Source organism: Camelina sativa, chromosome 4 (assembly GCF_030686135.1).
Source record: "Camelina sativa cultivar CO46 ecotype springtype chromosome 4, ASM3068613v1".
Classification (NCBI taxonomy): domain Eukaryota; kingdom Viridiplantae; phylum Streptophyta; class Magnoliopsida; order Brassicales; family Brassicaceae; genus Camelina; species Camelina sativa.
The window spans coordinates 32,265,920-32,278,734 of NC_141883.1; the positions used below are offsets into that span (position 1 = coordinate 32,265,920).

General features: G+C 35.3%; 2 protein-coding genes and 1 long non-coding RNA gene across 4 annotated transcripts; 1 reads left to right on the forward strand and 2 right to left on the reverse strand.

Annotated features, from left to right (window-relative positions):
* Window positions 1-318: 318 nt before the first annotated feature.
* LOC104783207 (arabinogalactan protein 16) lies at window positions 319-1,001 on the reverse strand. Its single transcript, XM_087512100.1, has 2 exons — window positions 740-1,001; window positions 319-577 (listed from the first exon to the last, which is right to left on the reverse strand). The coding sequence occupies exons 1-2, from the start codon at window positions 855-857 to the stop codon at window positions 498-500; spliced, it is 198 nt and encodes a 65-aa protein (XP_087368226.1). The 5' UTR covers window positions 858-1,001; the 3' UTR covers window positions 319-497.
* A 2,195-nt stretch (window positions 1,002-3,196) lies between these two features.
* LOC104783208 (protein SUPPRESSOR OF PHYA-105 1) lies at window positions 3,197-8,716 on the reverse strand. Of its 2 annotated transcripts, XM_010508335.3 has the most exons (9): window positions 8,214-8,713; window positions 6,463-7,948; window positions 6,058-6,215; window positions 5,001-5,814; window positions 4,605-4,751; window positions 4,117-4,434; window positions 3,973-4,032; window positions 3,586-3,809; window positions 3,197-3,491 (listed from the first exon to the last, which is right to left on the reverse strand). In XM_010508335.3, the coding sequence occupies exons 2-8, from the start codon at window positions 7,894-7,896 to the stop codon at window positions 3,618-3,620; spliced, it is 3,123 nt and encodes a 1,040-aa protein (XP_010506637.2). In that variant the 5' UTR covers window positions 7,897-7,948; window positions 8,214-8,713; the 3' UTR covers window positions 3,197-3,491; window positions 3,586-3,617. The 2 variants fall into 2 exon arrangements, with proteins under 2 accessions (XP_010506637.2, XP_010506636.2); XM_010508334.3 differs by having other exon boundaries at window positions 3,197-3,809; window positions 8,214-8,716.
* A 1,096-nt stretch (window positions 8,717-9,812) lies between these two features.
* Window positions 9,813-10,524, forward strand: LOC147946411 (uncharacterized). The gene is made up of 2 exons (XR_015596216.1): window positions 9,813-10,238; window positions 10,330-10,524. It is a non-coding gene; the product is annotated as an uncharacterized LOC147946411 (long non-coding RNA).
* Window positions 10,525-12,815: the final 2,291 nt, after the last annotated feature.

The window sequence follows — 12,815 nt, forward strand, 5'->3', positions numbered from 1 at the left end:
ATTATATAGATCTCTGATGATGGATGGATAGAGATAAGAGAATCGAATTCAAAAGGAGTGAGAGCTCAACGGGCTTCAGAATTCCGGCTTTTATTTTGCTTTTGAAATAGTCAGATACAATGTGGCCAAACCAAATTTGAACAATTAAACCGGTTTTTTGCTTTTTGGTTTTTTTTTTTGGGGGGGTCTACTAAAGTTGATAACAATTGTCAAACTTGTTGGTAATTTAAAGAAGCTGATTAAGAACACATAGTAGTAGTATGTTGTGGGTTATGAATGAGAAGAATATAAATTAATAAGGAAGAAGAGAAGAGACAATGATCAGTAAATCTCCAGAAAGAAATCATCATAATCGAGACAAAAATAGCACAAAATCAACCCACAGACTCTTTAGGATTTTTATCCACAAAAAAAAAAAAAACTTGGAAATGGAAAGAGAGAGAGAGAGAGAGAGAGAGAGAGAGAGAGAGAGAGATTAGAACAAGGAAGAAGAAGCATCAAAGAGGATGAATTAGATAAGTCAGCACCAACGCCACCACCATTAGCAAATACGCTATCCCTTGATCTATCGATGTTCCTGCATTTTTATTTTTCCCAAACATAACAATTCAGAACAAAAAACGAAATCGAATTCGATTCTTTTTCATATGTTTCCCCCAGATTTCACGGAGAAAACTCTCGATTTCAGATCTGGAAATGCGAATCTCATCTTGGAAGAGAGAGAGAAGATGAGACTTACCATCGCTGGAGGGAGCAGGAGCTGGAGCTAGGGATTGCGCCCCGGCGACAGACAATATCACGGCGAATACAAAACTTAATAACGCCAATCCGCCTACGGAGTTTCTCGGCGCCATCATCTCTCTGCTGGTGTTTTGATCCAAAGGAAAACGAAGATCCTCGAGAAATAAAAATAATCTAACTAACTCCGGCGAGAGAGAGAGAGAGGGAATGTGAAGAGCAAAAGGGAGAGAGAGATGACGACGACTTGTGTTGTGCGTTTTAAGGTGTCTTCTTCTTTATAGTGTAGTAGTCCTGGTCCAACAACACCGGTTCAATGTTTACCGGTTATAACCGGTTCTTTATCCGGTCAGAAAAAGTTCAAGAAGCATGATGCTTTTCCTCGAATTCTCTTCTTTTTTTTTTTTCGATTTTTTGATAGTTCATCTTCTTCTAGTTTTCTTGTCAAACTTGACATTATTACTAATGTTTCTAGATAAAAAAAAAATACTATACGTTCTATTTGAATTATCAAAGAGGTATATAAAATTGTTCTTGTGTAATAACTTTGACTAGAAGTTGTTGTCGTTGTATCTCTCTCTCTAATCCAATTTGATTTTGTGAATAATAAATAGTATGATAGAAAATTGTTATTTTATTATGTCAACGGATAGAAAAATTGTTTACCGTGAAAACAAAAATTGATACATATATTTAAGTTCGAAAATGAGATTACGATTACAATTACGAATTCTAAGTTTTGAAAGAAAAAAAAAATTGAACTTAAGTTCGAAAAAATAAGTCACATATATTGACTAACTGTCATGAGCTAGTGTGCTTGATCTACTATTTTAATTTGGGGTACCTCGGTTGTTGAATGTACGACAATATGAATAATTTGTTGTATAGTTGTTATTTAATAATTAATTTAATCTTTATTAGGTGGCTAATTTACAAACTGTAGTAAAGAGGAATTAGCCGTTGGATCAGTTACATATCCAATCATTGTAAAATATTCTTATCTTTTTCAACATTACTGGAAGAACATGCATGTTGCAGCAGGGACTCTCTCCTTTTCAAACTTGGGAAATCGTATAACGTTTTATCAACTTCTACACTATTTTTCGATGGGTAAACTAAAAACATACAAAATTAAAATCAATGGTTCAGAATGAATTGAGAAAATTCCAAAAGGAAAGAAACACATGCATGAGTGGAGTCACATGTGTGTGATGAGGCCAAATAGTTCATTGCCTCTTGGTCTCTCTCGCAACCTTCAATCATGATACTCTTTTGAATTTTTCAAAGAAAGAGAATAGAGATATATATGATCATCACAAAGAGGCTGAAATAGAGGGACAATTAGAAAGATGACGTAATGGGATTGTTTGAAGCAACCATGCATGTGCTGCCCTGTGAACCCAACTTGCCTCCCTTGGTTACAATTCTATTTTTACCAATGTTTTTGTCAAATCTTGCTAGTTATCAATATTCCATCGGAAGAATTCATCATCTTTAGTATTTAACAAAATAATATCAGAAAATGTTATATGTACATGGCAGAACAAAGAAGATGGAACTGCTAGTATTATTTTGTGTCATGGGCCAAAAAAATTGATAGTCAGTGATGATTAAAATGTTAGATTCATTTTACATAGAATAAAAAAGAAAAAAGGTCTTCTTTTCTTTGTCCGGACTTGTTACAAGGGGAATCTTTAAAAGACACTTACCTGTCTGATGTGAAAGATAACTTGCAAGAGAGAGCATAGCACCAAAATCTTGAAGATTTTGCTTCGAAGAAAGGATAATGTTTTGTATTTATAAACAGTGTTTTCCTTAAAACAACGAAGAAGAGATGGGAGTAGGGAGTATTATTAGGTCACATGGACATAATGATATACCAAAGTGGATGATTGACTCAAGTTGAAGTACTAATGTATGTAAAAATAAAAGAACAATGAAACAAGAAGAGACAAAGAGAGTCTCTCAGGAAAGCAGAGGGTTCGAATCCAAAGACAAATGTTGGCTAAAAGGCCCAAACCCACGCCATCAAGCAATCATTTTCACTTTCCTAATTTAGCTCTTTGATACACTACATATTGGACATAGATACAAAGAACATGCGAATTCATTATTTGGACAATTTAGAACAATAGATAATAGAAAAAAACCCAGCCAATTAATAACTAACTCATCTGTCCTTCCTTCATCAACGCCTTGTGTTCCTAGAGATTTGAGTTTGAATGATCACCACTAACAACAATAAAACATAGTCTGTGTACAAAAAAATTTAGTTATTTAAACAATTCTATGCCAAAAATGTTTTTTTTTTTTGAATAGTTCTTCATTCTCATATAACTCTTCCAAAATTCTTTATGTAAATGTTTTCTAACAACATTGAATCTGAAACCACAAATTGTGAATTATGCAGACGAGAGGTAGCCATGGGATGAATGGATGATTTACTCAAACTGAGAAATAATAATCAGAGACCTCTTTTCTCTCTATTTATCTCTTAACAGTGAATAATCTTCAACAACAATTACATAATTAAGCTAATGGGAACATACTTTTACAGTTATATACCTCTCATCATTACACATTGATGCCGACCAAATCTGAATCGCTTCTGAAGGATCTGAGAAGTTTATCTCCAATCATATCATATATAAAATTACAGGAAGAAGAATCAGATAATATGATCATAGACTATTTTTGCTTCAACTTCTTCAAGATTTTCGAATCCCTGTTTTGGTCATATGGGATCATCATATCTAGGACAAAAACGTTGCTTCAAAGTCAAACTGTTTTGCCCTAGATTCAGACTCAAGAGATCAGGTTTTGAGAATTGTCCAAAGAACGACTTACTCAAATAGTGCAGTGCCTGTTGAGTCAAGTTGTCAAACAAGTTTCAGTAGCTTCATGTTTCCTGTAGAATTTGCAGCTACAAGCATATTTGATTTCTTCCTCCAGCAGACGCTCGACACAAACTGTCCATTGTCATCAAAGTATTCGTTTCCAGAAATGGGATCCACAGATCCAAACTTGTATGAAGTCATTGGCATCGGTAAGGATCTATAGTAACTATATACCTGAGATGCAAAATCAAAGTAAAAGAGGGAACCTTTTATAACTCATAAGTAACTATAATATTCATATCATCAAGGTCGATGAAAACAACTTAAGGCACCTTTGCGCGCATCTAACATATATACTAAAGGTTGAGATTTTGTGTTATGATGATATGTTAGATACCTCATTGGTCTCTGAACCACAGGCTATGTATCCGTCCAAAACCGACAATCCGACGAAATTCTGCGCAGGTACAAGATTACACATCAGAACAACTAATGATGTCGGATAAGGTGTTGAAGGTATTAAAAAAGAACTGGGATTAACCTTCTGATTTGTATGTCCTTTATACGTTGATGAACATGCACCAGAAGATAAACTAGAGGAATTTGTCTTATTTAAATTCCAAAGCTTGAGAGAGTTATCAGTGGAAGCAGAAACAATGGTTTCTGAATCCATAAATTTGACATAGCTAACAGCTTTCTCATGGCCAGCCAATGTGCACCACGGAGTTTTGACATACCGAAGATCATAGCAATAAACCTTGTAATCAGCTGACCCAAATGCCAGTAAGTGATTGGAATAAGAAGAGAATTGCACACAACACACATTTGCTGGACTCCAGATTGTTCCTAATGACCGTTTCTGCATATCCCACCAGAGAAATATATAAGTTCCACTATGTTTGGATAGTCATAAGTCTAAACAGAGAATCATAATTTCTGAAGTTATACTGACCCATAAGTAAGAGAAAACAGCAGGTTGATATACATAAAACTTCTTGCAATATTAAGAGATATGAGTAAGAGTTGTACCTCATTGATGCTCCAGAGCTTCACCGAACAGTCATCACTTCCACTGACAAATTTCGTTGGGTCAGATGGAGAAAAATCAACTGACCAGGCTCTCTTCTGATGTTCTGTGTACTGCGAAAATCCTTGTCCAGTCCCGGCATCCCATATCTGCACTCACCAAGTACCATACAGTAAGAAAGAATCATGTGTAACCATGCAAATGTATTTCAGTCTCACTTAAACAGCTCAACTTCTCTATTCTATCACAAGATTAACATGACCACATCTCATACAGGGAGAAAAAGCACAGGAGGTTGGTCCTATAGATTCTAACGTGCAACCAGATGACGACGATGGTAACTAAGAAAGATTCCAAACTTGACACAGATAGGTGAATCAATTAATTGCTATACGCACCTGAACCACACCATCATAGTCAGTCGAGGCCAAGTAGTTTTTGATGTAACTATTCCAGCAAACACAGCTTAATTTAGACTTGTTGACCATCTCTACTAGTGGATAATGAACACCCACAGATTCATTCATAAATGCATTGAAGTCAAAAATCTTGATCTTCTTTGATATCCCAGCTGCTGCTATGTGTTCCTCATCAGGGTCAAAACTCAATGAGCAGACTACACTTGCAGAGTTTAAAAGGTCACCACTTCTTATTGTCCCACAAGTTTCAAACTTGCTGTACCGAGCATATTTGCACAACCCCTCAAAAAATACTTCTAGTTGATCAGAAGATTTTCCTTTGGTTCTCGTATCTTGATTCTCATTTTGGTTTTCAGAGCACCTGTCCCTGTCCTTGAGTATGATTTTATCAGAACGGGCACTAGCAGCAGAACTTGACAAGTTGATTTGTGATCGCATGAAGAAATATGCATCTTCAAGTTGACGGATATTACTCATCAGCCTTTCTGTATTAGCAGTTGGTACAAACAAGGCGCCAGAAGTTGTACAGCGCTCGTTGAGGGGAGATGATTGCACTCTTCTTTCAATAGCTCCATGAGATTTCACCAAAGATGCATTTGAAGAATATCTGCGCTCGGCCTCCTTAATATCATCCTCCAAGGTCTGGATATCTTGCAAAAGTTTAGATGCTTTTTTCTGCTTTTGCTCTTCTAGTGAAGACAAAAAATGAAGTAACAGCTCAGATATCTCCTCATCAGCAGCTGTCGATGTAACTGAATTATCTTCGCCTAGCAACTCTGACTTTAGTATTTCTCTGTCACAGAAAAAGAAGAGACTGAGAATAGAAAAAGAAACAAGAAGATAATTCACACTGTCACACAGTAGCATGCCAATTTCTCTGCACAATTATAGGGAAAACATTGGAGGTATCTGGCAAAGAAATCTTAGAACGACTATTTTTGCTAATATAATGGAAGGTCCACACATTTTCCTTTGTACCACTCCTAGTAAATATTACCCCACATGATTTATTTCAGGGAAGCATTCAGCTATATACCTGGCTGTTGGTCGGGAGGCGGGTTCAGGATGTAGAAGCCAAAGACAAAATCCAGCTTCCTTTGGGTATTTTGAGAGAAATGTTGGTGGGAGAATCCGATGACGTAAATCTGCCATCATCGCAGCATGCATCTCACCCGACTCGCAATGGCATAGCAACTGAAACAACCAGTGGTCAAACTAGAGATGTCAGTAAGCGTTTTCACATGAAAGGATCAAATACTAGCTCTGCCGTTCAAAGGTCAAGCTCGACTAAAAAAATCATCGCAAATGCGAATCAAAGACTGTAAAAAGAAAATGGAAACTACCGAAAGCCTGATATGTTACATCCTTTGTGGTAAAAAAAAAAAACAAGCAAGTAAGCTAAAATCTTATGAAAGCTAATACAACAGATATTTGTCCATACCTCAAACAGAAGAACACCAAGAGCATATATATTTGACTTTTCTCCGATATCTTCTCCATTAATCTCCTCTGGACAAGTATACCATTGCTCTTCTAGCCATGTAGACATAGACTGTTTTTTCGTCATTGAAGACACACTTAAATTTTTGATATAGTTTTGCTGTTGGAGTTCGCAACTGTCTGGATTACGTGCATCAACCACATTCAAATCAATCACAGGGCTTTTTCTTTTGAAAGGTCTCCCGGTTGAAGTGGCCTGCAGTTGATTACCTGGAGAATGCACATGCAAGTCCATTTTTCTTTTCCTCAAATCCCTACTTCCATTAGATGATGATTTATGAACCACTGGTCTCCTCCTCCTATTCAAATCTTCGTCAACATCTGAGTCTAGATCGTTCTTTCCAAAAGTACCAATATATCTAAGTTTCTTGGATGGGACTAACATAAAAAGGGATGGTCTCAAGTCTAGCAAGAATAACCCTTGTGAATGGGCAGAGTCAACAAGCTCCACCAGCTGCCTAAACAGACAAATACCATGTCTTCTCTCTCGTTTAGCATAACTTGATCTAAGAAACTCCCTCAAACTGATCCCACTGGAAGATTTAGTATGAATCCCAGCACCATGAGATACAATCCCATTTCCTTTGGGACTTGATTTTGGAGTCGACACATCGTGAGGAGTAGGGGACTTTTTTTCCTTGCTTCCAATATCTTGATCAGAGACAAACTCAAGAGGAGTCTCCTGGTTTTTGCCTACAACCCCTTTCCCCTTCATAGCTCTTTTAAGTAACAACTGAGAAAAATTGGAAGAACTCACAGGGGATTTAAGTTGGACACCTTCACCGATCAATGCAGGAGCTCTCATGATGCTGTTCTCACCAGCAGCTGCTCTTAAACGTTCAGAGAAAGCTTCAAGATTCTGCTCGGTCCTCCTAGTCATAAAAGGTTTAAGGTTTTGCCTTTCAGAAGGAGCTCCGGCAAGCTGTTGTCTGATTCTAGACAACATCTGATCCATGTCACGAGGTTGAGAAGAATGATCAAGATCCACATCTCCTGGTTTATTATTATTATAAGAAGACCCTCTAGAGAGACGGTAGAGATGCTCAAACTTGCCAGCAGCCCTAGAACTATCCATCCCTTGAACCGTCCTATAGTTGCCCAACGTCAACTCTTCAACAGAAAGCTTATTATTATTAGCAGCAGCAGCAGAATCCTCGGGAGGAGGAGGCTTAGTAGTAGTGATATCAACAAGATTTCTGTGAGCAGAGCTCCCAGGACAGTCGCTTCTCATAGAATCATTAACAGTTTCAGAATCAGTCACCATGTTATTATTATGATGCTTACAAGGAACATCATCGACGACTCGTGGTTTCAACTGTAAGTTGTTACTCGCAACTGTCTCTTCACCAACTCTTTCCATAACAGGCATCCACATGTAGTAGTAGTAGTAATAATTAATAATAACATGAATCCACAGCCTCCATACCCTAAATCAAATCGAAACGCATCAGAATCTCAAACCGATAGAAAGAGGAAGAAAGCAAATATAAAAAAAAAAACCCTACTTATTACTAAATTCATTGTGCGTGTTCAGATTACTAAAACTAGTTTAAAAAAAAAACACAATTAGTTCCTGATCCCGAAACGTATCCATAAGCTTAATCTCAGGCAGCTAATCAGAACAAAAGAATTGGAGAAAACGAAGAGCAATGATGAAAAAAAAAACGGAAAAAAAAAAATCAAATCGCTTACAACGATGAAGTACGCGGAAACCGAGAGATCACAAATTCAGATCATACAGCGAAGGCGGTGATTCCAAACTGTGTGGAGGAGACAGAAGAAGCGAAGAAACCTTCTTGAACAAAGCAAAATTCAGAAACACACACCACACACAGAACAGAAGAAGGAAGAAAGAAGAAGAAAGGTGCGTGTGAGGCTACAATAAACTTGTTGTAATCTCTATCTCTTCTAGTAGAAGAAAACACAATGAATCTCTTCTTCTCTAACTAAACTCGCATCATTCCTTCTTCTTCTTCATTCATTCATTCATTTCTTTTTCTTTTTTTTTTTAATTTTATTTTTATTTAAAAATTGTTATTTTTTAGGCTTCGAAGCCACATATCAAAATCATATGCTTTTCTTTTATTCTGGCGGACAATTTTTCGAACATTATATTATTTCGTTTTTTTTTATATACTTTATTGCAAGAAAAGAGAAAGATTTTTTCGTCTTGGCTGCCCAATTATTATATTTTTGTTTTTTTTGTTTAGTTTTAAGGCTTTAAGTAGAGAGAGGGAGATTATGAGACCAGATTACGTTGATAATCATTTTACTTAGTGACATCAGCCAGAGAGACGGTCCTGTTTTTTTGTCTTATTTACGGACAATGCCACTTGTTTCGTAAAGCAATGCGTTTGGTCTGTAAGGGGTATGATTGGTATAATAAATTAGGAATGTTGCATGGGGGAAGTAATCTTTTTTAAGTGGATATTTGTTAAGAGGAGGAGATTAAAACACGTCGACGTCGCTTAATCTTATTCGCAATTCGAGGGAAGAGGGGTCACGTGAAAGATGTGGAGACTAATACGCCACGCTTTTTTTACGAATAAACTAACATACCTCCCTCCCACAGACCCACACCACTTAATGGGCTCGGTCTGAGCCCATTTCAACACTTTATGGCCTGCTTCTGAGTTTTTAAAAAATAAAAATAAATTGTGGATTAAATAAATAAATAGATATCGTCAATACTAGTAGTAAATTTCTTTTAGAATCTTAACTTCTCTACCATCTAATCTTTAACTTTAAGGGGAGGTATTGGTTTAGGATTTAGAAAGAATTTTAATGACTTTATATTTTTGCTGATTTTTAGAATCATAGAAAATTGAAAGTTAAAAATGAAGGATTCTAAGAGATTGTTTAAGAAGTTTTTTAAAATCTTGGTGATTTGTTTTTTCTAATCTTATAAAATCTTTCTATTTGATGAAAGAGTTTTCATGACTTTTGTTATGAAGAAAATGATATAAAATCCTAAACCAATAACATAAACTTTGAATTCATTAACAATCCAAGATTCTTTTGTTTTACTTGAATAATATGAAACTTTTAATGACTTTATAAAACTCTTAATCCAATAACACTAGATTTATCAAGATTTTAGATAACTTTTTATAAATCCACAACCAATAACACCAAATTTTTAAAGAGTTTTAAAAAGTCTTGATTGAATAACAACATATTTACCTAACTTTTTAAAGTCATTAAAATTCTTTCTAAATCCTAAACCAATACCTACCCCTAAGAGGGAATACATTACCATTACCACTCAACAAATTGCAAATTTATGCTTTTATCAACCAAAAAAAAAAAAAAAAATTGCAAATGTATTTATACGTAATTTACTATGAATGGACTAATTTAGGGACTAATATAGCGTTCTTTCCCGATAATTGTATCTTTTTTTTTTTGCGTCTTCTTTTTGTTTTGGTTTATGGATTCGTCTCGCGAAGCTAATCGCAAACACGATGACGACAAGAAAAGAGAAGACGAGAAAACTTCTCTCATGGATGTAAACCTCATGGTGGTGCTTCTCTCTCAACTTTGTACAAAGAACGACGACAATGAGATTGGTTTGGAGAAAGAGAGACGAGATCATCATGTTGCACTTGCACACGAGATTCGTGAGTCTAGAGCACGTGCCAACAAGAGGTTTATAAAATAAACAAAGCTGATGGAGAAGAGGACGCATGTGCTTCATCCCATGGCTAAAGAATTCAGGTTAGAAAAAATTATTATAGAAATTTGATTAGATTCTTTACTTGTAGCTGCTCATGTTCTTGTTTATGACTATAATGCGGAGGCACTACAGAAAAATGTGAAGGCGCATGCCTCACCTGTGATTGCCCCAGAAGACGAACACAATTCTCTATTCTATCGTTATCGAAATTTTGTTATTGCGTGAGCGCTATGTTTAAATGTAAGCAAGTATATATCATTTAATTTGTAACGGAGATGTATCCAATCTTGTATCATTATATATAGAAGAGATGCAATTTCAATGTAATTCTAACCTAAACATTGCATAAACTTAGTGGTGGATCAAATGCATGCCAATGAAAATAATAAACATGTTAATGCAAAATGAGATGGTGTTAAATTACGATCACAATTCACAACCCATGAGATCGACCGGGTATTCAAATAAGGAGACGAGATAAAAACCAGTGCTGCTTACAAGCAGATTATGGATGCTGGAAAGATTCGCTAATGTCTCACGTCTCCAATGCGATCGTGCTAAATATGTAATAACACTAGGTCAACATTGAAGTTGTTGGGAATATGATTACGCGCTCTATTAACCAAAATTTTTTTTTTCTAATGAATTATCTAGTTGATCATGATGAACATTAAACGTTCTCCATGTTTATATGTAGATTTCAATGGTAGCAGAATATGGTTTTCACCTATCAAGAGATATCATGGGATGAAGTGGCTATACGGTGAAGAAATAGCGTTGGATGATTTTGTGCGGTTGGCGAATTAGTACTTGACTACTTTCTTGATTATATATTTTTGTTTACGCGGTTTGCTACTCTAAAAAGTAAAATCCTTCATATAGATACAAAGGAGATTTAAGAGGTCTACAATGGTTGGTGGCTGGCTAACGATATATATGAAAGTATGTATTAGACGTAAATATATTAGCAACCACGTAAACAAAAATAAGATACGACATAAACAAGATGTATGAGGTTTTATTCAAAGACGATCCATATGTTTTGGTCATAAAAGTTCCATTAGTTAGCAATAAGCTAATAGGTATGAATAGATAAACATCAACGAACCACCAAAATTTATACTACTGTATGTTAATGTTCTTTTTAGTTTTATACTTTATACTCGCAGTTGTCTCAGTACGCGTTTCAGGAAGTTATATCACATCAAGATTAATAATACTTGAAGTTTCACATCAACATGAAATTCCTCCTACGTACGTGCCTTTATTTATCTATTTCGGATTCGTAAATCATTATGAGATTCATAGGGAGATTCTTCTTCGACGAACCACAACCACAAATATTAATATGCAGTATGATTAACAGCTAATGACCTCTACCTAATCTCTCCCTTAATCGGCCATTAGTATTAAATTACTAGCTGAGTAGCTGACGTCCACAACCTAATCCACATCCCTTTTAAGTTTTTTTTTTTTTTTCTGTATTTCGCACAACATGTCAACATGAGATATTCAAACAACGTAAATTTTAATTAGAATTAATAAACAGCACCAACATAAAAATTTCGGATCGGCACACTGACCCTGAGCGACAATAATCGTGCGGCGGACTCGGAAGCTAAAACCCAAATTCACTAGCATATATAGTCTATAGAATTAAAATTTTCTTATAATAATTTGATACGGTCGGTCGAATTAATGTTCCATATAGCAGTACGTATAACCTGAATTTAAAACACATAACACAACGGTATAGCGTATTTTATATACAACACGTTTAAATGTAATGGTAGAGCTTTTTGGAAATTACGAAAATTTTAATTTGTTGAGTTTAAAGTGTTACATCTTTAAAAAATTCGGCTAGCCGTCTAAGAGAAAAGATGTTCACACGAGGCATTTGAGAAGATGATGACTAGAAAACAAACAAAAAAGCGATCAAATGAGATTATAAAAAAAGTGGCCGGAAACGGAATTGCGTAATAAATGAGGGGTCGTTTTCGCAAAACCTATTTTTGGTCACTATGCAATAAGATTAGTTTGGGTTCGTCACTATAATGAGTTATGACACGGTCTCCATTATTATGACATTTTAAAAAAATTCATCCATTTATTTATTATCTTTTCTGCTCCTCTTGTTATTATAGTATAATTTTTTTTTCTTGTCCCTTTGGTATTATCTTCTATGTGTCTGTAAAACGAATTTCGTATATTTTTACATTTAAAAGAAATTTTGATACAATGCAAAGAGTTATAAATATCATATTTTCGCATTAATAAAGGTCCTACAATATGGTATTCTGATCAAATTGTCAAACAGGGTTATGGAACAATCATTTGATACGTGCGTGAATCTTCACGAGCTCTTATTTCGGCTATATGTGTACTTTATTGTTCATTAAACTTTTCCTTACCACCCTTTACCTTTTCATTCATTTGTTTGATTGGTTTATCTTTATTAAATGCAATTATAAGACTACCCTTTTCCTAACGATTTGACGTGGTACAAGGAAATGGTTCAAACGTCATAAAATGCAAAGCCGTGGATATACTATTACTAATTACCTCCGAGATTTAAATTAGGATTTTGTAAATTCTCAACAAAAAGATTGATAATTTTA